The sequence below is a fragment of the Symphalangus syndactylus genome, chromosome 8 (genome assembly GCF_028878055.3).
Source record: "Symphalangus syndactylus isolate Jambi chromosome 8, NHGRI_mSymSyn1-v2.1_pri, whole genome shotgun sequence".
Taxonomy (NCBI): domain Eukaryota; kingdom Metazoa; phylum Chordata; class Mammalia; order Primates; family Hylobatidae; genus Symphalangus; species Symphalangus syndactylus.
In genome coordinates this window covers 21,925,297-21,952,623 of record NC_072430.2, presented here as the reverse complement: position 1 = coordinate 21,952,623, position 27,327 = coordinate 21,925,297, and the positions used below count along the sequence as shown (strand labels likewise).

Below are 27,327 nucleotides of genomic sequence, written 5' to 3'. Positions count from 1 at the left end.
CTCAAGATCATGCTGGGAGGCTTCGGACACACTCCTGACTCTCCTGGATGAACAGTTAGGTGACCTGACAGGAGCCCATTCGACTCTCTTAAGTGTGAGTCCCCTCATCTGCAAAACAGGGATGTGTTGTCTCTTTCCCAGAGGCTTAGAGAAGAGTAAACGAGTGAACACTTGGGAAATGCTTGGTGTGCTGCCTGGTGTGATGGTTCTATCTGGAGCGGCTAGTGTGATGGGGAAGGGGAAGGTCTCCAAAGCCAGGCTGTCTGGATTCGACCCAAGCTCTGCCGCTTACTTGCCAAGTGACCTTGGGCAAGCTAAATTCTCCAGCCTATTCTCACCTATAAAATGGGGAAAATAAAAGTTTCTACCTCTCAGAATTGTAAAAATTAAATTAGGTTTATATGCATATATGTGTATATATGTGTGTGTGTGTACATGTGTGTGTATACGATTATCTTTTAGAGTAGTGCAGAGTAAGCACTTTTGAATTGTTAGCTAAAATTATTTCTTCTGAAATTCTCACTCACCTCAGCCCCTTCCTCTCTACCAGAACTCTAGTTCTATCCCATTCTCTGCTTCTGCTGTTGGTTTGGATATGCTTTTCAACTCACACTACATTCTGCTACCAGATTAATCATTTTAAACTACCACTTTATTAATATTAATAGTTCCTTGCTCTAAATTCCTTCAACAGTGCCTACAACATTCAAAACACGTGCAAACTCCTTAGCCCAGCATTCAAGGCCTTCCACGATACAGCTTCACCCCATCTGCCTTTTCAAGCCTTTTCTCAGGTATTTCCACACTTCTGACTGCTGCCACGGCTGCTTCCCTGATGCTGACATGCTCTGCCATCTGTTCACTTTGCTTATGCACTGTCAACTTGCCTCCTCCATTAATGCCATCTTTGATTCAACAGTGATGCTCCTTCCGAGTGCTGCAAGTGATCAGCTGCTTTCTAAGGTATTTGTCCAGGAGGCTCATGTTGCCTTGTGACACTTCTTTTTTCCATTTTTTCCCCCATAACTTGAATATCTTACCTTCATTCCTTTTCTTAAGTCTTAGTCCATGCTGAGTTTAAGAGCCTGCCCTTCCTCTGAGCTATCGAGCGTTTATTACTCAGAACTCTGGTGTCATCCTCTTCACACTGGAGAGCAGCCAAGCTCTGTGAAGCCTGTTGTTACTCTCTCCCCTCCACTCTCCAAAACTTTGGAGACGAGCTCCTCCACAAGACTTGTGTCTTACTCATGTCTGTACGCCAAGACGTACCCTCTCAAATAAATGTTTAACTCAACAAAGCAGAAGCTCCTTGACTGACTACAATGCACATTTCTTCATATACCCCTCAGGATCAAGAGGTGTACACACTTGCATAGCTTCCTTTGAACTGAATTTCAATCAAAAAGTAAGGCACGTGGAAATCAGCTAAGCCCCAAAACCTGAGTGTGAGATTGGTGTAAAGCAATACTCATCAACTGCCAGGTAGTTCTGCCACAGGCTTTCGCTGGCCCTGGTAGAACAAGGGAGCAGCTGTGCTCGGCTGGTGTAGCAATTTCTGAGCATGATACGTTCTCATCCTCTGAGATTATCCAACACTGCAAACCACTTTCAGGCACACTGAATAATTAACTGCTCAAAATAAAAAAATCATCTCTTACCTTTTTGCTTCTCATATATGAAAGGCGGCCCTCATGAGCATCAGGGTAAGTGCAAAATAGATACGTGGTGATGGCATGCTTTAAAAAGGAGTCGCCAAGCATTTCAAGCCGCTCCAGGTTAAATCCATCACTAGCGTTTGACAGAGTCAAAGCCTGAAGAATAAGTCCAGGATTGGGGCCAAGAGTCCTTGAGGAGTACCCAACAGAAGGGCTCTGCTCAGAATCCATCCTGCCCTTGAGCACTTGAATAGCGTCTGTCGTACCAGGCATTACGGCCATCAAAGGACTTCCATCTGAGGTAGATTTGTTAGCATTTCCATCAAGGTATTTATTACTCAGGAGAGTACATTCATCGCTGGGCTGGGGCTGGTTCTCATAACTGTATAAATTCTGAATGGAATATGAGGTAGTTGGTTGCACGGGTATTTCCTGCTTATAGTAATTCAGCTGATTTCCTTGGCAAAAGTCTCTGTTAGCTAAATCATAACTGCCATTGGCGAGATTTTGATTGTAAGAAAGACCATTAATTGCTGTAAGATCTGCTGAAACTTCAACATGGAGCTTACCAGGGGACTCGCTGAGCAACGTTCTGCAGTTCACAGACATTTGGTCATGATTTTCTAGAGAGGAGGTTCTATTAGCACCTTGATGTGCAGCATTTTCAGGGACAATTGTGCTGTGCTTACAGTAATTATCATTTTCAGCTGAAGAGGAGTTAGAAATTGAGATGAAAGATTTGCTGTCAATAGATTTTTTCCACCCGAAGTCTAAGTTAGGGTATCTGCAAAGACATTTTTATAACTTTACATCAGATTCTTCAAAACAGCTAGGCTGAGAGCAACAGCAATTTGAATTTAAAAACAAAAAGAAAGATCCCAAAAATGTACTCCTAAACTTTAGAATAGAAGTTTCCAAACTTTTAATTTACAATGTAAATTATAAAGTGGGACATGGTTTTATCTACTGCTTTAATCCCTGGCCCTAGACTCTAGGTGTGGTAGTTAAGAAGGTCACGAAGCTTGCAGGCATCCTGCAGGACCTGGGGCCTAGCTTCATGGGTTGGAATCCCAAGCCCTCTAGTTAACCCACTGAGTAACTCTGGGCAACTTACATAAACTCTCTGTGCCTCAGCTTCTGCACCTGAGAAAAGGGCTAACAATTCCTATCTCACAGCACTGTCTTAATGATTAAATGAGCTAATTAACACAGGGTATGGCATTTAAGCTAGTGTTTGGCACTGCAGCAACTACTCAATAAATATTGTGGTTATTCCTATTATGTTTTAAAATTCCTTCAATCCCTAGAACAGTCTTGATATTGCCAACTGGATAACCAGAATTAATGTGAGTGTTTAAGCCAATAGTTTCTTTAGAATACAGAGATTTTACTAATGGGAAGAAAATAATGAAGACAAAGAACATGCTAAGGCTATTGCTTTTTAACATATATTTGGATTTTTAAAAGAAAAAACAGACTGAAAATGCTGATGCAGTAACAAAGAACAATTTCATTCTCACTCCAACTGTTATGGCTTAAGTAGTAACAGTTATTTCTGACCTCAGATTCTCATCTCCCTCTGAGACTTGACAAGACCATAAGATATCCATATTTTCTTTTTACTCTTTTAAGAGTTATTTTATATACAATTTTAACTTAATTCTGTTCTTTTGCAAACAGGATCTCATGATCTGTGTTCTTTCTGGCTGACTGCACAGGCATACCTAAAATCCGCAGGAAGTGATCTGACTCCCACGCCAGCATCGCTGGCAGTCTGGGCTCTTAGCTCCTCTGCAGTCAAAAGGCAGTGAAGGCGATAAAGTATGCTGGGGAGACAAACAGCTTTTCTCCACAGTGATGCTGGAATCGGATGTATAGCACAGAGTTCTGGAACCAGTATCTTCAAGTAAGGGAAAAAATGGACAGACAAATACAAAGCACACACACAAAAGAATTTAAAAAAAAAAGACCAATTTCACTAATGGATAAAGAAAATCATAAATGCTAGTAAAACTTAATTTTAAAAAATATTTGTAAAAATAATCCTCTAAGGCCAAATGGGATTTATCACAGGATTTATGAGAATGATTTTGTGATATATTAATGGGCCAAGTATAAAAACAAAACTCTCAATACTTACCAAAAAGAACATTCAAATAATATTCAACACATAATACTAATTAAAACAAAACAAAACAAAATTTGAGGATTAGGTAACTTCTAAAAAATTAACGAATCATGCATTTAACTTGGTAAGATAAAATTCAAACTTATCTTTAATAATCTTTAATACTCAAACAAATACTAAGTTATGCTAGTACAATTAACTCATTACCTGTTTATTCTGCAGACTTTCCCATTTGGCCTTCCTCTTCTCAGCACTGCTTAAAGGAAGAGCTTTCCCCTTCTGATTCAAATGTCGAGGTGTCAAAAGATTAAGTCTGTAAGAATTCCAAAACAATTTTATCAAACACACAAAAATGAGTACATATTCACAGTGGTTCTCCAAAAACCACCCAAAGAGCTCATTACAACTACAGCCTCCTGGGCTACCCCTTGGGCAAGTTTGTGTGCAAAGCATCTCCTGATTTCAGATAGTCCACGGGTGGGCAGGGGGACAGTGAACCTCTGCATGTCTAGTGATGTCTGGTAAGAATGCCTCAAGTGCAATCCAACTGTCATCTCTGAAGCCCCTTACCTTGAAGATGTGTGGTCCACATCCAGCAGTGGCTGGTTGAGATTGGTTAGGTCAAGGTTGTACTTCGTTTTATAATATTCTGCAAAAGTTTCATACTCAGGGGAAGGAAATTTACTGAGTGGGGTAAGATCAGTGTACACATCAGCTACATAAAATCGATGAGGCTGATCAAAATTGCGATATCTAAAAAAGAAAAACAAAAAAACAATCAGCTGCTTTTTGATTTAAATCAACTATTCTCAAAACACAACTGTTTGTAGTATGGAAATTATGATTAAGAATTCAAAAGATTAAAAATAAGTAACAGTAAAACTTTTTATTCCAAATATATTTCAAGTATATAAGAACTGTATTTTTATCAAGTAAAAATGGACATATTATTGTCCCACTTTATTATTATTCTTGTTCTAAATATCTACATTTTGATAACACATGAAGCTAAATGGCACCTTTACATATCTATTTCATCAATATAAACAGTATAAAAAATTTACACTATCCAAACAGAGTAAATACTTTGTATATTACTAATGCTAAACATTAAAGACACTTGTCATATAAAACGTATTACTGCATCATCTATGACAGTGATAATCCTGATAAATAACATTTAAAATATGGTTTTGAGGTGCAAAAAAAAAAAAAATCAAAGATTGAATTACAACTAGTATTATAATTATTTGAAAACTGCCTGTTTTTATTGCCCCAAAACTCCATTCCCTAAATTTTTATAAAATAAGGAAAAAAATCATTCTGGATTTACTATTTTCACAGAGCTTAATATTCCTTATGAAAATTTTAAGAAATGAAATCATTATCTATAATCAAATTCTATAAGACTCTGGAGACTAAAAAGATGAAGATTTTAAGAAGAAAGCCTATCAACATTAGATTATCTGACCCTTTACAAAGGAAAATTCCTTATCTACAACGCTTTAGGTATTATTTTTTAAGCAAGTAAACTGGAGAGAATGGGTCGACCTTAAGAGTTTCTTTCTTTTCCCCCTGATCTGTTGCCCAGGCTGGAGTGTAGTGGTGTGATCACAGCTTACTGCACAGCCTAGAAATCCTGGGCTGAAGCAATCTTCCCACCTCAGCCCTGAGTAGCTGTGATTACAGCACGCATCACCATGCCTGACTAACTAACATATTTCCTATTAGTAATTACAATGCTAAAGTCACAGCCCACTTATATTCCCATGTGAATAATTTTTTTTTTTTTTTTTTTTTTTTTTTTTGAGACAGAGTCTTGCTGTGTCTCCAGGCTGGAGTGCAGTGGAGCGATCTCGGCTCGCTGCAGTCTCCGCCTCCCAGCTTGAAGTGATTGCCCTGCCTCAGCCTCCTGAGTAACTGGGACTACAGGCGTGCACCATCACGCCTGGCTAATTTTTTGTATTTTTAGCAGAGACGAGGTTTCACCATGCTGGCCAGGATGGTCTCAATCTCCTGACCTCGTGATCTGCCCGCCTTGGCCTCCCAAAGTGCTGGGATTGCAGGCGTGAGCCACTGCGCCCGACCTAGTGCATCTTTAAAAACCAAGTATCACCACCATTTTCCTTTCCATTTAAATACCTACCTTGGAATGATAACGGCATCTTGGTAATCTTCTAATTTAAAAACAAAGGGTGTTTCTTTTGTATACTTTGTACTGGGAATGCCTATGCGAGCTTCAGACTTCTCAATATCTTCCATGAATTTAAAGTCAATATCCAAAGTGCTGGAGTCATTAACTTAGAAGAGAAAAACGACTCTTTAGCTTGTTAAAACATGATACAGGTAAGTTTCATACCTAAGCTGTATATTTGTATATGTGTCTAATTTAGAGTTATCAAAGTAAGAGATTTTTTTCTTACCAACATTAAGAGGTAGAACACAGTATGCTGAATCAGCGTCTGTAGGTTTAAATTCTAGAGCAGGTTTTTCAAGCCGAAGAATATGTGAGAATATATACTGGTGAAGTCTTGTAATCAACTCAAGCATTTGTAGAGACAACATGAAACCAGACTTCTTCAACTCAATGGATATGGTAACCTCTCCAGAGCGTGTGTATACAGGAAAGTGTGGAATCTTAGCAAAAGGAAACGTAAAGCACCCCTCAAAATTAACAGGTATTTTATTCCATTACAGTTAACTTCAGAAGAGAAATGATGCTTTCTAGTGGAGAAATAGAAGAGGCACCTTAATCTTTAAATATTAAACATACTGAGGTAACAAAAGGTACTTACTACTAGTTTTTTCTTTCTTCCTTTTCCTAAGCAAGACGTTTTTGACATAAGTAGTCATTATGAAATATCTACCTGAGGTATGGGTTTGGCTGTCAGTATTCCAAAGCATCTTGTGGTATCTTCAGGAGGATAGAGCTTCCGCCTTCTAAAGTTGAGTTCATCAGGTAAAGGTGTAGTTAAAACCATTCCTATCACATACAGGTAACAGGGCTGATCAGGTTTGGGATAACTATCCCTCAAACACTCTGGAATCTAGAGTTGGAAAGGAAAATTCAGCATCATGCTCAAGCATATTAGCCTCTTTTCCAGATGTCAGCAAGAAAACAAATTAATTCTGGCTTTACTAAAAGCTGATGAGAAAAAGCTAAGAAAACACCCAAGGCATGACATCTCCTCTTAATTACTTAACCCTGCTGGGTAAGTCAGGCCAGGGCTGCTGATAGTGGCCCAAGTTCACATACATTATAATGCACTGTTGACTATATAGCTAACACCAAAATTATATATAAAACAATCCAACACTGTAGGGTCTTTTTAAAAATACTATTCATTTGATCTATTTCTTTTGACAAGAAAACTCATCTCTTCCTTGGGCTTTTTATGTACTAACTGTAGAGTATCAGAAAATGAAGTTAGGCAAATTTTTAAAAAATCACATATAATCCTATCACTCAAAGACAGCCTTAATTAACATTTGGATACACTGTATAATTCCTAGACTCTTTTTCTATGTATAAATATATAGAAACATATATACATTTATATTTTTCAATACAAATAAAATCACACAACACTGGTGTATATTAGGGTATGTGTGTGTCTGTGTTTGTGAGATAGCCTGATTTTTATCCCGTTACTGTAAAGAGAATATCTGTCAGAGTCAATATGAGCCAATATCATCATTTGTAATGGCTACTTCATTATGTGAGTGAACCATAATTAAATGGAGATTGCTGCTAGGCTTTCAATATTAACACAATCCTTCAGATTATGGTCTTGCAGTTCCTGAGGTTCAATGAAAAAGAACTGCATCTGCAGTTAAAATGTACAAAAATGCTGGTAAAAGAGACAGTTATATTTAATAGAGAATCAGAAAATAAAGAATGTATCTATTAATTAAACAGGATGCCAGGCAGTACTATGCTTTTCTTTTTTTGTAGAGACAGGGTCTCACTATGTTGACCAGGCTGGTCTCGGATTCCTGGCCTCAAGTGATCCTCCTGCCTCAGCCTCCCAAAATGCTGGGATCACAGGTGTGAGCCACCACACCCAGCCAATACTATGCTTTTCGAAACACTTATCATTAATGACTTTATCACATGAAACTAGTCTCCCGTGAAAATCTGGTATGAGGGAAACATGCATTTTGGGAAAATGGGTAACATTCATGATTTTTTAGAAACTAACATGATTCTGAATCTTTTTTTTTTTTTTTTTTGAGACGGAGTCTTTCTCTGTCCCCCAGGCTGGAGTGCAGTGGCGCGATCTCGGCTCACCACAACCTCCACCTCCTGGGTTCACGCCATTCTCCTGCCTCAGCCTCCCGAGTAGCTGGGGCCACAGGCGCCCGCCAACACGCCCGGCTAATTTTTTGTATTTTTTAGTAGAGACGGGGTTTCACTGTGTTAGCCAGGATGGTCTCGATCTCCTGACCTCGTGATCCACCCACCTCGGCCTCCCAAAGTGCTGGGATTACAGGCTTGAGCCACCGCGCCCGGCCGATTCTGAATCTTGAAAATGCTAAGCTGGGTGCAAAATTTTATAAAGCAAAAACTTGGTAAAACTGCATAAGCAAAACCAAAGAAACACATATTTAGGTTAAGATACAGGCACAGCAGTCCCCGCTTATCTGCAGCCTCTATGGTTTCAGTAACCTGAGATCAGTCACGGTCCAATAATAGGTGTGTACAGTACAGTATTTTGAGAGAGACCATATTTACATAACTTTTATTACAGTATATGGTTACAATTGTTCTATTTTGTTATTACTGTGCCTAATTTATATCTTAAACTATCATAAATATGTACAAACATATTTTAAAAAGCATAATATATGCTATAAGTCCTCACTTAATGTCTTCGGCAGGTTCTTAGAAACTGGCTAAGGGAAACAACCAACTGGTAGAAAGAAACCAATTTTCCCACAGGCTAATTGACATAAACCAGTTAAATTCCTCCAGCATATTTCTGATCACAAAAACATCACCAAATTTCTAAATTAAAAAAACACTTTTAATATTAAGCATTAAAATAAATATGAGCTATAGATACACTTAAGAAAGATGAATAAAAACAAGGAAGATGATTATTCACCCACTTATTCCAGTTAAGGGCCAAGGGTGCCAGAGTCTATCCTGGCAGCTCAGGGCCCCATGCGGGAACCCATCCCAGACAGGACACCACTCAGTGGCAGGGCACACGCACATGCATCCCCATGCTCACTCACAGTGGGGCAGCGCAGACACGCCAGTTCACCTGATGTGCACAGCTTTGGGATGTAGTAGGAAACTGGAGTAAGCAGACATGAGGAGAATGTGCCAACTCCACATAGAGACAGTGGCCCTGGCTGGGACTGAATTTTTTTTTCCTTGTCAACATTCTAATGAAACAACGTTGAGCTGCTGGAGGATGGGTACTATCTGCAGTTTCCATGCAGGTCTTGGAACATACCCTCCAAGGGTAAGCGGGACTACTACACACAGCAAAATTCTGCTTTTGCTTGGGGTTCTTATGAGGTAAAAATATTAACAAATATTAAAAAAAATACGTCAGCCAAGTTTGTCTATCACTAGAAGTCAGATTTAGAGATGCTTTCATGTGTGAACTCTGCTACGATGCCCACAGATTGAGCTGGAAACACTCCACGGAAAAAAAAATGGCCCACATTGGGAATCTGACATAACCCCTGACAGATATTTGTGCTTCTACCTTCCAGTGTACCTGTCATCTTGAGAGGGCATCTTTTCACTTGCTTATTTTATCATACAAATCCTCTTCTGTCTTAGCCCCAAATCGTAAGTAAAACAAGAATCACACCACTAAACTGAATGAAACGAAGAATGTCTATTTAAATGAAATAATCTCATTCTGGATAGAATATGACAGATGGGTCCAAGAATCCTTTTGAGAAGAAAAACAAAAGCAACCTCTGAAGTGGAAGAGCACAGTCTACATTAGGAAGGAAAAAGGCTGATCTGAGAGAAGCTGTGAATCGGAGAAAGGAGCTGAGATCCAGAGTGGGCCAAACTGCAAGGGTATGGGAAGCCAGCCAAGCAGAGGAACTGAGATTTGATGTAGCAGAAAACGAAGTCAGAAATGCTAGGTTTTTACTCTGTTCTAACCAATACTAACTGCTTTTGGGTAGCACTGCCTTCGTTTCGTGGAACCTGGTCTTCCTGGAACACTGGTCTCTTCTTCATCATGCAAATCAAGCTCTTCTTCATATTTAACAGTCTCTTTCCCAACTGGCATCAAATGGTCATCCAGTTCGCCTAAGAAATTTAAAGAATTAACACAATCCAGATTTTGCCTAATTAATTAGTAAAGAATCTAGAACAGAACTACGTTAGAAGGACCTGGAAAAGTAATGGAAACTAAAGCACCTTTGCCTTTCACAATGTAAAAGTAATCAGATTCACACTTCAGGCAAAGTCTATTTTGGCATCCATATATTCCAATATGAGCAGGACTGCCAATTCTGTTCTAAGGTTCAGAAACAAAAACATCTAAACATGACATCAGCACATATCAATGCTAAATAAAATGGCCATAGAAAATGGGTCTACTTATACAGAAGGAGCAGGATTGAGGAAAAAAAAAAAAAGAAACTGAGTTCATTTTTTAAAAAAGGATTAATTTCTATACTAGTATAGACTAATTTGAGAGACTGACATATTAAAACACAAGTGTTCATGGTGCATGATTCAACAATTATGAAAAGACCTTTATGTATTTAAAAGGAGTCATTAAAGAGAGCAAATAAATGACAGTTGTTTGCAGTCAAGCTATGGAAAACAAAGAGCTCCCAAAACACTGTAGGATCTTCAAGTTACTAACACTTACGTTTATATTCACCAAAGCACATTAAGAGCAGCAAGTGAATAGCTCTACAAAATCCTTAGAGATCTATAAAGTCCTCTATATGCTTTTCTTTTTACAATGGTTGCAATTTATTTTTATTTGTATATGCTTTTCAAACATCCTTACCAATTTTGTGCAGTTTCTCACAGCAAATGAGAGCTACAACTCTTTCAGCCAATCGTACACAGCTCATTGGTGGACCCTGAAAATAACAAAAACCTTTCCATTGTATATGCACATCGCTGTATTACCTCTAGCACATGAAACACCTATGAAACCACTGCCCCAACATCTTTAAATTCTGTTCTAAGGTTTTCTTTAAAGTTCAATTCACCAAAACAAAATTCTTTATTTTCAAAAATTCCAGCAAGTTTTTAAAAATTCTGATCTCCATATTTGAAATATTCATCTTTAAAAGTCCTGCCTAGTAAAAACTAAGTCATAATTAAGAGTTTACAATTTTGATGAATTTAAATTTTTCAGTAAGATTTTAAAGTATCTTATTTTTACTAATCAATAAATATGTAACAAAAAGAAAGATTTATCAAAACATAGCTATAACATTAATAGTATTGAGCAGCTTTTTATGTGCAATAGAAATTAGTCACCTTGGAATATTTGGAAATCAGTACTGAGACCAAGAACAGTATTTACAAAAAGCAGATTTTTGAGTCACCAACAAAATAACTAGGACAACACAACGATCTATAATAAGTTTTATATCACTCTAAGTGTCTAAGCCACAGTTGAATGATTCTGTCAAAAATGTGCATGTTAGTAACACCTTAGAAGAAACTTCAGAGATCACCTAGTCCAGTTCTAAGTATCTGTAAATTAGACAGTCTATTACAAATATGAACATGTAGATGACTACAAAAGAGATCTATAAATCTACTTTTGAAAGTTTTTATTTTTATTTTTGGTCTGTCAACACAAGGCTCCTGCTCATGAAAGTAGATTTTAAAATCAAATTTACCTATAACTTGCAAGTCTTAGAAAAGCTGAAAAAAATCCACTAATGACATATTTTAAAAGATAACAATCATTTCTTCTTCTAAACTTACAACAATGGAGGCTCGAAGAGGTGAGTTAATTGGCAGGTAAAGAGTTGAATAAAATGTACCATCAGGCAACTCTCGGGTTCTGCATTTAGGAGCTAGATGAGTAAACGGATCACTTGGTAATCTAGCACAGTATCTGTGAAGAAAAAGAAATTCTGAGGCTGAATCTACAACTGAGAAAATATTGATATTTACAGCCTCGAGTTTGATTTGTCACGTGCCTCTTCCCCTCTACTGAATTTGTATTTATATGTGGCATTTAAACTTCACTGCTTCAAACTTTGAATAAGACAGAACAGTGTTGTCTAACCGAACTTCTGCAAAGATGTTCTATATCTTCGATGCCCAACAGGGCAGTGGCTGGTAAGCACCTGAAATGTGACAAGTACAAATATGAAACTCCATTTTTTATTTTATTTTAAATTGAATTTTGAATGTAAATGGCAACATGTGTCAAGTGTTACCATAATAGAGCACAAAGTATTGTTCAGAATCCAGTAAGAAAACATACTGCCAACGTTTTTTCCTTAATCATCTTAGTTTGCCACCAACTACCAGCACATGTGTAAGGAAGGCATCAGAAGAGGGTGGGACAGCCCAGTGCTGACACAAAAAGGACAGTAGAACTAGCAGCTCACTGAGCAACAGCACCAGGGAAGGTTGGAGCAGGGCAGAATGCTAGCCCAGAAAGGGATGCTGGGACAGGACCCACATGAGGAGGGTGCTGGAATGGGCAGCAGCCCTGTGAGGTTGCGACCTGTGCAGCAAGGGCACCTAACCACAGTTGCAGCCCTACAGAGCAGGGACACTGGCTACATACAGGAAGACTGAACACTAATTATTTTGAGGACAATGGGAGCCAAACTTCTGATTATTAGAGAAAGGAGGTACAAAGACAGAAAAGAGGAAATCTAGAATGAACCTCTAGTGTCACACTGAAAATAGAGATATCAACAGATAGACACTGAAACAAATACAGATGTAAACATCAACAAACAAACATTCTAGCTCTGTCCACTAAAAAGCCTGGCAGCAGCAACACCCCAGTAGCAATGAATAAACCTCGTATCCAGTTCTTCGTTTCTAACCGCAACTTTTTCTCCACTAAATTTGAGGAAACTGCCAACATCAAGGCTGGGGCAGTCTAGAATGTCCCGTGCCATAAAACAAGGAAGTGTTCAAGGAATAATAGTGAGATGTTAAAAAGACACAGAAACCAGCTTTAAGGGGTTCCCACTGGCCAAATATGAAACAATTTTAACAACAAAAAAAATAGTAAATGATAATGATAGATTATAACCCATTAAATAAACAGGAGTCCATAAGTTCACGCTGACATTAAAAAATGATAATATAAGAATGAATAAATGGAGAGAAGAAATGGATGGTAGAATGCCAACTAATAAATACAGAAATAATGGAGTTAGAAAATCATCATTTAGTAGCCATCATAGTAATAATCAATTTGGGCCAGAAATATCAAAGAATGCTTACACTAATGAGTCAAACTGGGAAAAGGAACAAATTTTATACAGTCTCAAAGTATCTCCCCATGAAATATTTACTAATTATAAAAGAGGTGAAAGGGAACTTTACAATAGAGAAAACTGGCAGACTTCACTCAAGTGATCTAAGTTACCACCGGTAAGGGCACAAATCAACATGGTGTGCAACTTGGTAAGCTAGGATGAGGAGAAGACACCATCATTTCAGTGATGTGCTGCCCAAAAACTTGTAACCTGGGTCTCATCATAAGAAAATATCAGACAAACCCAGACTGAGAGTCAGACTACAAAATGACAGCCTATCTATCTCCCAAAGTTTCAAGGTCATTAAAGTCAAGGAGAGACTAAAGAACGGTTCCAGATTGAAGGAGACTAGGAAGATGTGACAATAGGAGTTGAGGACAACTCCTGACTCTAAGGTGGATCCTCTGGCTACAAAGAACATTCTCATGAAACTGAATGAGTCTCTCTTGGTGTCTGGGTGAAAGGCATATGCGAAATTCTAGTATTCTTACAACACTTTAAAGCTTGAAACTGTTTCAAAATAAAAGGTTACAAAGAAAATCTTATACTTGCTCTTTTGTCTCTGAATAGAAATTATCCTGATATATAATCCAGGAATGCATCTGCTCTTCTTAGCTCTTAGAAATTTTATTATCAGCTCTGGACAAAGTAAATTACAATGTACCCAAAAATATAAATTAGTTTATCACAATCTTACTTTATTGCTAGGGGAAAATTCAACATTACCCAATGGTTATGGCACAAAACAAAAAATTTCAGGATTTAGAAAAAAATTGGTGAGAATTATAAAATTAAATTAAACCTAATTTAAAATGCCTTCATTATGTTAGCCTTGCCAAGGAATACTGAACTTTTATTGCTGCACGACACTGTTTTTGCCTTTTGATTAAAAAAAAAATGAAAAAAAGTAACTTTTCTTTATCGAAAATATGGCAAGTCTAAGTGAAGACTGGTAACCGCAAAATGTAAACAATACAAAATGTACAGGTTTAGACTTAAACTGTTCAACATTCCCAGGTTTTCCACACAAATTATATGATGCCATACCTATTGATGTGTCCAATGGCCGTGTTGATTGTGACTCGTGGACCACCATCGTCAGGCCTCAACACATATGGTGGGAAAACGTCATCATCATCCATGACAGGATCAATGTCAGTCTCACCAGTATCAACCGACTTGGAACACTTGTTTCTCAAGATCTGAACATTTAAAAAACAGAACTTATGATGAAAACACATCTTCTTTGCCGAATGCTGTCTGCCTCTGTACCTACAGAAAAAACTCTCTTGAAAATCTCTCTCTCTCCTAAACATACTTCAATACTCCAAAGTCACCTGCTGCAGACACCTTCTTCCAATGAATCCCTCCTAGTTCCAATCATATGGAGACCCTTACCGTATGGTACCAAGTCTATACTGTACCGTGCCTACACAGACACACACACACAGGTGACTGTCAGTCCTTCTGAATGTAACTACCATGTCATCATTTTCCAATCACTCAATAACTTAAGCAGTCAACAGTTACTGTCCATATTTGCAATGCAATTTCCCATTCATCCCCAATAACATATGTGATGATCATTTTCACTGTTATCTTATTGTGCCCTTTCAAACACTTTGTATAACACTGCTGGGTCTTTGTAATCATTCTCAACTTCCTTACAATGTACACAGGGTACACCTCTTTTGAGATTACTGCCTGTAGATAAAACTCATTATCTGTTTCTGTGGATACAAAGAATAACAAATAAACCATATTAATTTTTTTTCCCGAACTGCCAGCACATGTTAATCTGTTGATCTTACCTTTTCAATAGCTTTGTAGGTTTTAAGGTCTTCTTCAAAACTTTTTATTTTGTCTGTATCCGCTAACATTATATAATTAGAGATAGGTGCCCTTGCTCTTCCTTTAGATTGAACATAGGATCGATATTCTGTGGGCAAATCAAAACGAACCACCAAGTTGCATTTTGGTATATCAACACCCTCTTCTACAATACTTGTTGCAATAAGCAGGTTGGTCTCATGTGCTCGAAATTTCCTAAGTACCTGAAAAAAAAAATCCACCAAGAAAAGCACTTCTAAGAAAATTTCCAAAACAAACAAACAAACAAAAACATAGTAAAAGTAAATGACAACTGCCATTTCTGACACACATGCTCTTGGGCATTCTAAATCCTTAAGGCCAGGCTAAAGAAGATGACAGTATCACAGAAAACTCAGGAGGCATGGAAACATGGACAAAGAAACTGATTTAATGAGACTCTCCAATTCAGGATAAATTAAATGGTAACATAAGCTAGTTTTCAGACAGTTAGATCTATCAGACCGGCTCCTGGACTCTCCAAATTTGGAAATTATCAAAAAGCTACAATGTAGAAAAGGCCTTCAACAGGAATTATTCTGCTAATTTTAAGTTAAATAATAAACTTTAAATAGGTTTTTGTGTACAAGCCAGAACATGGTATTAGGTTTTAGCATCTTTACAATGCTGTTTCCTGTATTAAGACCTTACAAAGCACAAAAATACATAAGCTAAAATCTATAAAATATAGTGCTGTTTTTTTTTTTTTTTAAGAATTCAAACAAAATAGGCCTTTAAATGAAAAAAAGAAAACACTTTCTAGGAAAAGATTTCAGTTTGTTAATTCATAGTCATACGGAATGTACAAGAGTTAAGGTCATACATGCTTTGTCTTTCCATGAAATGCAGTTGTGTGACATCAATCCAATCACAGAAAATAAGTTGATGGCAACTAAGACATAAAATTGGTTTGCCAGATAGCTATTCTAATTCTGAGCATATAAATCACTATACAGCTACCTCATGGGGACAGCTGGTCTAATATATGAAGAAGTATTCTATAATACAAAAAATAATAATAATTCTGGAGAACTATGAAAAAAGGGAGACCCTGTGGGCACTTTGTCTGTATATGTCCTGAAAACTGTTATTGTACACTTATTTTGATTTAAGTTACCTCTTCCTGTTTTCTGAATTCTGCTTCCATCTGTTTGTTGCGAGGCTGATTCTTCCCAATGCCATGTCCAGTTATAAAATTGCTACTGATATAAGCCAGCTCTGGATCTTGTTTGCCAGCTTCCTTTATCAATCTAAGAAAATTATACACATTTGAAAGTTAAATGTTGCTGAGAGAAAATAAACTTTTGTTTTTAAAGCCTCCTTTAAAATGGAAGTACATGCATTTTTTGCCAACATACCTAACAAAACGGTCTTGGTCCTTTTTTCCCAACTTGCTTAAACAGAAGTCACTGTCACTCTTCACCACATAGATCTGTGGACCAAGTACTTATAATGCCAAATACAAGATTGGTTTGTACTGACAAATGAAATGGTCACGTTACCTCCAACAGCTGATTTGGCGACGGTGACTTAATAGAAATGTGGCCCAGGATGAGACTGAGCTAGTCAGAGAGAAACATGGATCCTCATAGATCTTGGCCTCGGGACAGGACGTCCAATGAAAAAAGCTCAACTCATCCCTCTACCAGTTCCACTCGCTCCTCTCTCAACACCCTTCTCTAGACCACGCACAGCTTGAGCTGCAGGCCCTACTGTGCTTATACAGAAAGGACCAGTGAGCCCAACATCAAAGGAAACCTTCACCCCCCACAAATGTGACAAGAGTTCCAGCTGCGATTTCTTTTCCTCTTATCCTACCACCTGATATCATTAGAAGCAGAGCCCATGGGAAAGAAATGTTGTATCCTCTCAATTCCTGATGCTTTCTTGTCCCCAGGCCACTGACCAAAATTCTGCACAGCATAGTACAGGGCACAGAAATGGCAAGGCATCCCCACCCTTCCCTGTCATGAAAGAGGAGATTCCTGAGCTCTGTCTCTCTTCCTGCCTGCTCCTCTGTATTAACCCAGAGTGCCCGTAACTGAAAGCTGGCCTTCTAGCTAAGAAATGGCAAAGAGCTACAGGACGGGATCACATTACACAGGTGCAGAAGGTTAACAGTTAGTGCTGCCATTACAGCTATTTTGGAAATATCCACATTCAAAAACTCAGCACACGGGATAAATGGTTCCACACCTGACATAAGCGATTCCACATGGTTTCTCTGAAGTCATACTACATAGTATAAATTCCAAATAGAAAATTGCATTTTTAAGTCAAATCATTCTTTTTAAAAAAAATACATGAAACAGACTAATAATAAAGAGCTGGAAGTGGCCATCTAGAATCTCTCTTGATCCCAATCGGCACAACACTTGCGTGTCTAGGTTAGTTTGGGAGTCTACAAACTACAGCTTGTAGTTCAAGTTCTACAGTTCAAGTACTTAAATATTCAGAATCAGAGGCTTCCTTATTATGTTCCAAGGTGTGTTTAATTATTTTAATAAACTTAAGATGTAACAGAAAGCAGTGTTACATGCAAACAAATAACATGCCCAAAAGTCTAAAATACAAAATAAATCACCTTAGAAATAATACATACTTCCAAATTTTATATAAATAAGCATCAGTTTGAATAGAATAGAGATTTAGAATGTGTTTTAAGTTACTGTTAATTAGGCAAAGAATGTATTTTACTTTGCCAAAATTATAAATTATCCATCTGGCAGACTTCAATTAGCTAAGAAACAGAGGCAACAACAGTCAATTCATTTTTCCTTAATGAAACCCATATCAAAACCACAGAGAACAGAAGAGACAACAGGCACAATAAATAAAATCTCTTGTAAGCAATAATTACATGGGATATACCTATGCTAATAATGCTTAGAGAGAAAAATGTATTTCTCTACTTGGTGAATCTCGGCCATGCCTAACCAGTACCCAGGACAAAGCTACAGGCTTCAGGGAAAACAAAGCCAGGCAGTCACATGTGAACTCCCAGAGGACAATGGACAGTGCAAACTGCTTAAGGAGTTCGTAACACCACAGAAAAAATAAGACAAAGTATTATTTGTTTCTTTTGGTTTTTATACTGAGTTTATACAAGCTGTTCACCAGCAAGCTGTTTGATAAAGTAAGTACAGTGTTCCCTAATGCACAGTGTTTCTGAAACGATCTGCAGCGAAGAACCAGCTTTTCTTTTTAAATTTCCAATCCATCAGAGACAGTTTTGTAGAATTTCATAAAAGTGAATGACTAAGAAAATGAAATTTAAAAAGCATTAAAATTCAAGCATCAATTTTATCGTATTCAGCAGATATAAAATTACTGTCAAACTGCTCTAAGAGTTTCTAAATGCTTCTTCTCAATCTCTGTACTTAACTCATGATATAGGTAAAGTCTGGCGCCAGTTCATAGCCTACACTTTGTGTGTATATGTACATCTAATTCTCCCCAATTAGAATGAAAATAACATAATCAAAAATAGGAAATATGTATGGTAGGTTCAGAAAACTAATAGATGTATTACAGAAAATTGTGATCTGAATAAACATGCTAACTAATGCAGACAACCATAAGAGGAGAAGAAATTCAAAGATATAAACACATTATTTGAAACTTCTGCCAGGTTATTGAAATACATTATCAACAATTCCTTTAACAGTATCCCTTACTCCTTATACTTTCTTGTCAATGTGGAGAAAACCAAATATAATTCCTCTATGATCTCACTAAAAAAAGATCACTGACAGTTACATAAATAGCATACTGATACTGCACTCCCTAGATGCGTGCATAAGCGGCTGAAGAATTAGCATCCACTGTGTGCCAGCTGATAAAACTGCCATTTTTAATACAAAGTCTCTTACCAACAAGCCAGTAAGAGACGGAGGTATTATTTCCATTTTACGAATGAACATATTGAAACTTTTAAAAGTTAAGTAACTTTCACAAAATATACATCCAAAAAGTGGGTAGAAAACAAACCAAGTCTCCTTGGCAAAATGGCTGATTCTAGGGCCAGGCAGGGAGAAATACAAGAGCCCAGGGCACCCTGTGGTATCACAAAGAAAGTGCTCAAAAACAAAAGGATGAGGGTATGTCAAAGGGACACGGGAGCTAACCTCAAAGAGCTCCCAGTGGCCACAGTTGGAACAATTTGAGCAACAAATAAATAACATAGTATTGGATTATGGCCCAAAGTATAAAATAAACATGAAACCACCAGTTGAAATACATGATTCAATTAACAAATATAAGTAGATAGTTACATAAAAAGGATAAACTAGTTTTCCTTACAGAAGAATTCCAAATATATATAGATATATCCCTCTCCAGCAAGTGGAGATTAATCCCTCCATACCAGGGTGGGCTAGGCTTGGAGACTTCCTTCCAAACAGAGTAAGAAAAGGGAAAAAGTGTAACTTTACAGTAGAGAAAGCAGACAAACACTATCACAATCCATTGATGAAGTTGAACATGATGAGTGACGTTTCATGGTTGATACCATGAGAGCCCCCTGATATAATGTGACTAGGAGAGCAGGTCACCTCCATGGTACTCTTCCATATCCGATCACCCCAGTCCAACCCTGAGAACATAAGAAAAACCCAAATGGAGGGGCATTCACCAAATACCTGACCTGTACTCCTGAAGACTGTCAAGGTCATCAAAAACAAGACGGAAACTGCGAAAACTGTGACAGACCAGAGGAAACTGGGTAGACACTGACAACTAAATGTGATATGACACCTTGGATTAAAGAAGACATTATCCCTTACTGTCTAGTGGTTAGAAAAAAATAAAAATTTTTTTTTAAAAAAGAGGACATTAGTAGAAAAGCTGTCAAAATCCAAATAAAGTCTGCAGTTAATAGTAATGGGCCAATGTTAGTTTTCCTAGTTGTGACAAACACTGACATGAGATAACATCAATGGGGGAAACTAAGTGAGGGGCATATGAGAACTCTCTGTACCATTTTTGCAACTTTTCTGTAAATCTCAAATTATTCCAAAATAAAAAGTTATTAGGAAAAAAAGGGGGAGGGGAAGAGACAGGATGTGAACCCAGATTTGTCCAATGCCAATATCACAAAATACTAGTATATTACATGGTGAAAAGAACACTAGACTTGAGACTGGAAGCCATTTTCTGCCACTTGATATGTGTGTAATTTGGGGAAGGTCACACACTGATGCTTGTTTTCTTCCTCTGTAATATGGAAAGAACATCTACTTTCCTCCCCCATGGAGTGTTGTGTATATGTCTTAAATATATATAAAAGTAACTTATAAACCCCTATGTAAATATAAGGTACAAAGAAACCCATAAACATAAGACTGTGCACATACCTACACTACATATAGAAGTGGCTGTGATTTATTTTTTTTAATTAGGAGAGTAGAAAACTGCATGTACATTACAATAGCTTATATGCCCATGAAACTATTCACTATAGAAGGGTTTTTCCTCCCATTAAATTGATGGAAGGAAAGAATCTGGATTTCAGGAAGTTTTCCTAAGCTTATTAAAAAGCTTACTGGAACAAGACCTCTATTGTATATTTAATTAGCTGCTCATAAAGTCAACCCTCAGACCACTCTTGATTCATCATACAGCACTAAGTTCCAGTCACATTTTATGAAAGTTGATCACAATTAACCTGATCCTTAAAGTCAATAGGAAGTAACTGACTGATTCTGGATAAACCTTTTCAGGCTAATATTCCTGCAGTAAAAACTGGCACATCTTTACCTAAAAATACATGCAGAAAACAGGGGGAAGGCAGAAAATACACCCCCATTTCTTCTCTCCAAGCCCCAGAAAATTTATTTAATCCTTATACAATCCTAAATGGAGATGGGGAGTATGTCCATAACTAGGCTTACAACTGCGCCAGCATTAAACTTTTTTGACTCCCAAAATGCTTTTTCCCTGCTCTAAGAAATAATCCCTCCTTAGTCACGCTCTCCCAGGTCTGTCTCCTGGCAATCTTCCTGCTGTAAAGCACTGGTTTTTAGTGTTCTGTGATGCCCAGGGGCATTACTATGATAGAACTGGAAACTAGGAGTCAGGATATTAGGATTCTAGAATTGTCCCTGCCATTGACTAGCAATTTAACTTACAGCAAATCACTCTCTCTCCTGAGGCTCTGTCTCATTTTTACAAAAATAAGTGGGTTGGATTAGATAGTCAGTGAGGTCCCCTTCCAATCTTCAAATTCTGATTTAAATGTAATTTTGTCCCTAAAGTTATTTTCCTTTGTATTCATCAGAAGGATCAGGCTCAATGACTATGAAAATTACCAGACTAAAAACTGCCAGATGACGACCCTCGAGTCCAATTTCTTGTTACTCAAAAAAGTTTTTAAAACCCCTAAACATTCAGAAGCAGTTAAGCGCGCACACACACACACACACACACACACACACACACACACACAGAGAAAGAAAGAAAAAGAAAAAAAAAATCCCAAATTACCTTAGGAAGCAAAGCTTAGTTTCTCCTAAGAGATCACTACTTGCAGAAAAGTTAGGGATCAACTGTGGCCAATTAACGGATCTCATAGAAGAGTAAATTGATTTAAGTACAAAATAAGGACCTTTTTTGGCAGAAAAAAGTAAGAGTATCTATCCACAAACCAAAAGGACCATACATTAAGTGACCACCTGACAGAAATCTGAAGTATAGCTCCCTGGCTGGTTCTGAATTAGAAAAAAAATCTTTCATTGAAGAAGGGAGAAAGAGTAGGAATCCACAGCCTAAAATTTGGATTCAATATCACCTTTGCTAATAGTCTTAGAACTTTCCCCCACATTCTTATTCTCTTCTGATTCACAAAATTTTAATATGCAGTCTATGAACCAACCCAAAATAAATTCAATTGTTCTAAACTTTTTGCACTATGGCCTTGAAAACTTTATTTTTTGAAACAAGGTCTGGCTCTACTGCCCAGGCTGGAGTGCGGTGGTGCCATCTCAGCTCACTGCAACCTCTGCCTCCCAGGCTCAACCCATCTTCCCACCACAGCCTCCCGAGTAGCTGGGACTACAGGCATACACCACCACTGGCTAATTTTTGTATTTTTTCTAGAGACAGGGTTTCGCCATGTTGCCCCTTGCGAACTCAAACAATCTACCTGCCTCTGGCTCCCAAAGTGCTGGAATTACAGGCACAACCCATCACGCCCAACCTAGCCTTGAAAAGTTGAATCCATATTTTTAAGAGAAAAAAATCAACATTAAAAAATTAGTCATGATACCCAGATAAAATTTATCCTAAGACTACCTGAGGGGAACACTTGGTGTGAAATGCTTAACACAATGTCTAACACATAGTTAAGGATTAATAAATATCTGAATTGAATCTAAAATTGAATATAAAACAATGCTTTACTTAAATGTATACTGATTTTTTTAAAGACTATACTTGTCCTCCATTTTAGGTAGATTAGAATAGATTAGCATCCTTTAGGAAAAAAAATATCAGCCATATGAAAAGCAGCCTTCTGGAAAACATCCTCTCTGTCAATCCCAGGACAGCATGACGTATCAGCAATGATGGCGCCAAGTCAAGGACACTTACATAACCCTTATGCTAGCTCTTACAGCTGCTGCAGCACATCACATCACAACACAGGACGCCTCCCTGTTCTCATGTGAAAGGAGTCAACTTAGAGATTTACCTGTTTAAGACAACTGCTGTATATCTTCTTTCCACAAAAATAATTCCGCACAAAATGTTGGTAAAAGGAGAAGGAAAATTTGTCTCTGGCTTCTCTTTTTCTTCAATTTCTTCATCCTCATCATCATCCTCAGAATCACTCCATGACACATAATTATCCTGATTTCTATTATTATACCACTCAACGCTTTCAAACTGTTGTCGCTCATATGGTTTATATTTGCGTAAGATTTCGAGCAGTTTGATTACTTTAGGAGTTACAAATTTCAGGTCAAGTGAGGCAGGTGAGAAGTGCTCTTCACATAGTGCATGTATTTTCCTTAGGAAAGTGTCTGTAAACAATAAAAATTTCCTGTGCAGCTCCTCTTGCTCATGTTTGATGTATTTCTGTAGTTCTCTTACCATCATTCCAGCTACTTTATCTGCACACCAGGGTCCCAGAACTACCAATACGGCACGACAGTCTGATAGTATCTACAAAAAAAAGAAAAGAAAAAACCTAATGCCAAATAATAATAATTTAGCATTTTCATATGGGGTTTAACTGGGATTTCAGTTGTTCTCAAATGGCTCCTTAAATGTAACCCAGCCTTACATTAAGTCCCTGAAGGTGGGGGGAGAGGCCACTAGTCTTTTCAAGCTCATTTCGTATGCATATGCCTAGAACCATCTCCTTTTTTCAATAAAATAATCAAACAGAAATTAAAAGATGCAATTGTATGAGGTTAATGAAGCTTATTTTTAGATCTGTAATTAGTTAGAACTATACCTGAGTCATTTACTTCCTGCCAAATCACATAAAATTTATGTAGCGCAGTAATTTAACTTTAGGCATCAGGGAAGAGCAGTACAGTTTTCCTTGAACTTTATGTACAATATTCTCCAGCATTATATGTTTTCCACTATACTGACTAGAAACTGTGGATGAATTTTGGTCGATCTACAGTCAGCACCTCTGGATGCCATGGCGAGATTGTTGTAAAAATACTGCACAGCTGTCTCTATTATCATTTTTCTTTCTTTCTTTCTAAACAGTAGGAAAGGCCTTTATTGCTTGGAAGTGGAAAAGGAGCTAGGACAGCTGCACTGGGGCAGCCTCCACACACTCTGTCACAGTTCTCCAAAAGCCCCTGTTATCCGATTTCAATAAAAACACCACCACAAGGTCAGGGCTCCTCAACATTAACATCTCAGCTAAATTCAGACTCTGATCCTGGACCCTCCCAGAGCGCTGCATCTTGCAACTCTAATTGAGAGCCCAAAGTTAATCCATGGCCAGGGTGTAAATGAGGAATTGAGGCAGAGGGAGAGAGGGAGAGAGACAGAGAGGGAGAGACGGAGAGGGGGAAGGTCGGGAGAGGGAGAGGGGGAAGGTAGGGGGAGGGAGAGGGGGAAGGTGGGAGGAGGGAGGGGGAAGGTGGGAGGAGGGGAGAGGAAGAGACAGAGGAGGGGAGAGGAGGAGGGGGAGAAAGAGGGGGAGAGGAGGCGGAGATGGGGGAGGAGGGAGGGGGCAGGGAGGGGGAGGAGGGAGCGGAGAGGGAGGGGGAAAAGGGAGGGGAGAGGGAGGGGGAGGGGAGAAAGACGGGGGAGAAGAGGAAGAGGGGGAGGGAGGGGAGGTACAGAAAGAGGAGAGGAGAGGAGAGGAGAGAAAGAGAGAGAGAGGAAAAAAGACAGGAAAGAAAGGAAGAAAGAAAAGGAAAGAGGAAAGGAAAGGGAAGGGAAAAGGAAAGGAAGAAAGAATGCAAAGGTTGAGAAAAATGTGGGCACTGCTGCTCGAGAAGAAAAAAATCATCAGGAGAGAAACTAAGACCCACATTTAATACAGTGTTAACATTCACAAATGGTTGCAAAGTTCTAGGGCAGTGGTTCTCAAGCTTTAATGAATCAGATTACTGGAGGGCTTATCGAAATTCAAAACTGAAGACTCTGCAAAGAGTAAAATTCAGTCCTGAGGACCCCACCCAGATGCTGCTGCTGATGATGTGGGGCCCACAATGGAAGGATCACTGTCCTAAGGGATCTCTTCTCAAAGCAGTACCACTCAGAGACAATAGGCTCATATCCAGTTACACACACTAGGAAACTGCGGAAGAATTTGTTTATTTCAAGGGTTTGAGCAGGAACTAACTCTTCTGACCAAAAAGAAACAAAAATTGGACTCACTCCTTATACTTAAATAACCATGACATGAATCCTAGCTCAGCTCCTTAAGTAAGGGAAGTCTACACTTAATATAAATGTGCACTGGGTAACAATGAACTCAACCTAATACGCTATACCTACTTGGTATATGTTTACCTGTTTCGAAATTAAAGTAGAATCTCTTTCTTTTGAATGTACAGATATATTACAATCATTGATAAAATTGAGTGCTTCTTCTAATTCCATCAGCAGTCTTTCATAAAGCCCACTTCTGTCAGTAAATGGTCCACAATCCACCACAATCTCACATGGCTGAGAAGTATACCTTTAACATAAGAAACAAAAGGTATCATCAATACTGCAGTAGTGAGAATGCAACTTAAAAACAGTTTTTCAAAAAGCAAAAAGAAAGGGGATACAAAAAAAAAAGCCGAATGTTAGCAGTGGGGTGAGATTTTAGGTGTTTAATTATTATTTTTCTATATTACCATATTTCACAACAGTAAATAATGTATTTTATAAACCAGTAAAGTATTGTTTAAAAGATGTTTTCAAAAGGCAAGGGGAGAAGAGGGGAAAGAAAAGAATACAAATGAGCATCCACTGCATCCCCAAGCATTATGCTGGGAATTTACATACCTTCTAACTTAATCCACACACAGGGAGGATGATGAAGGAAATGAAGGTTCAAAGACATTACATGATTCTGTCTAAACAAAACTCAGGACTGCCTTCCTCTGAGGGCTCTTTCAGCCAAACCCTACTGCCTCCCTGAACACCTTTTGTTTCATTTCTAAAAAATTCACTACAGCATTATGATCCATTTACATGTCTAACTCCAAAAAGAAGCTTCCTAGTTTCCGTTTGTATATCTAATCAATATAAAAGGCAGGCTCACAACATGCCTTCCTAAAGTGGTACTCAAGTTTATCTGCACAGGTTGAGTGCCCTTATCTGAAAGGCTTTGGACCTGAACTGTTTTGGATTTCCAAAACTTTTCAGATTTTGGAATATTTGCATATAAATAATGAAGTACCTTGAGGATGGGACCCAAGTCTAAACATGAAATTCATTTATGTTTCATATACACCTTATAGCTTGAAGGTAATTTTACACAATATTTTTAAATAATGTGAATGAAACAGGTTTTGACCACAGTTTGGCTTCAATTCATCACAAGGTCAGATACGAAATGTTCTACTTGTGGCATCACACCAGCACTCAAAAGGTTTCAGATTTTGCAGCATTTTGAATTCTGCGTTTTCAGATTAGGGATGCTCAATCTGTACTATGTTTGCCTGTTAGGTCTCAAGAAATGACTACAGGGGCTGATATTCAAATAATTTTGCCAATAGATTTCATTATCATTACAGTTTGTTTTCCTTTTGTTTTTTAGGTTTAGACTTCCATCTTTCCATCTTTTGCCCCCTTAGGTATTTGTCAGAATGAGGAACAAGGGTGTTCAAAATACTCATTGAAACTCAATCACTTCGCAGAAGCAGAAAGAAGAATGAGAAGACTGATCACGGGGAGTTTTATCATTCAATTTATCCATTTCCATATCTGTGTGAAATTTTTAATATTTGTAAATATCGCTTGTATTTTTAACGTATTTTTAAATCCTCATAAGGAAAACTCCCACAACTTTCATTCATTTCTAATATTATTCCTTGGGTCTTTTATGCCTTTCATAAAAAATGACCACCAGAATGGCACATAATATCCTAAAAGTACATATGATAATTTTAATAAGAAAAATAAATCTAGCAAAGACATATATACTATAGTTCTTATTTTTCTTAACCCCAAACAGAATTTATACTCAACCAAAGAGTCCTTATTTGCAGAATTAGGTAATGCTTATTCAACAGATTGCTTATCAGTTTTACTTACACACCGTACTACTTCTACTTCTCAGAAAACCTTTAGGCAATACAAGTGAAGCACTCTAACTCAGGTCAGAGAAAAGCACAAGCACAGCCTTCTACTTCTCCACCATAGTGTTGGCTCAAGAAGTCAGACACAGCACGTTCTAGAGGTCCTAAGATTTGTATTTCATATGGCATTTGAATACCTAAGTTTGATGGATCCCAAATACTACCTTTCCTTCTCACTCTCCAAAGAAAATTTTCCTAAAATTCTTACTGAATGCCAGGCACACTAAAGATTTTTCTATGTGTCAATGTAATTGATTATCAAAGAATCCCATGAAACCACTGTCAATGCCATTTGACAAGTTCAAGGAAATAAGTGACTCACTCAAGGTCACACAGCTTACAGTTAGTGGAGCTAGTATTCAAACCCACGTCTGACTCAACTCCACAACTTGAGAAATCAGTCTTTGCTACTTTTGTAACTGTCATAAGAAACACCACTAGGTAA

The 27,327-nt window shown here is 37.9% G+C and overlaps 1 protein-coding gene across 1 annotated transcript in view; it reads right to left on the bottom strand.

Moving 5' to 3' along the window:
- Positions 1-27,327, bottom strand: part of DICER1 (dicer 1, ribonuclease III) — a 69,472-nt gene that overhangs the window by 15,479 nt on the left and 26,666 nt on the right. Inside the window, 15 exon segments of the mRNA XM_055288276.2 lie at positions 1,659-2,439; positions 3,380-3,555; positions 3,991-4,096; positions 4,354-4,536; positions 5,930-6,083; positions 6,207-6,420; positions 6,651-6,830; positions 9,930-10,069; positions 10,785-10,860; positions 11,723-11,855; positions 14,296-14,450; positions 15,060-15,302; positions 16,235-16,367; positions 22,805-23,277; positions 25,102-25,270. Coding sequence (XP_055144251.2) covers positions 1,659-2,439; positions 3,380-3,555; positions 3,991-4,096; positions 4,354-4,536; positions 5,930-6,083; positions 6,207-6,420; positions 6,651-6,830; positions 9,930-10,069; positions 10,785-10,860; positions 11,723-11,855; positions 14,296-14,450; positions 15,060-15,302; positions 16,235-16,367; positions 22,805-23,277; positions 25,102-25,270 — 3,316 coding nt within the window.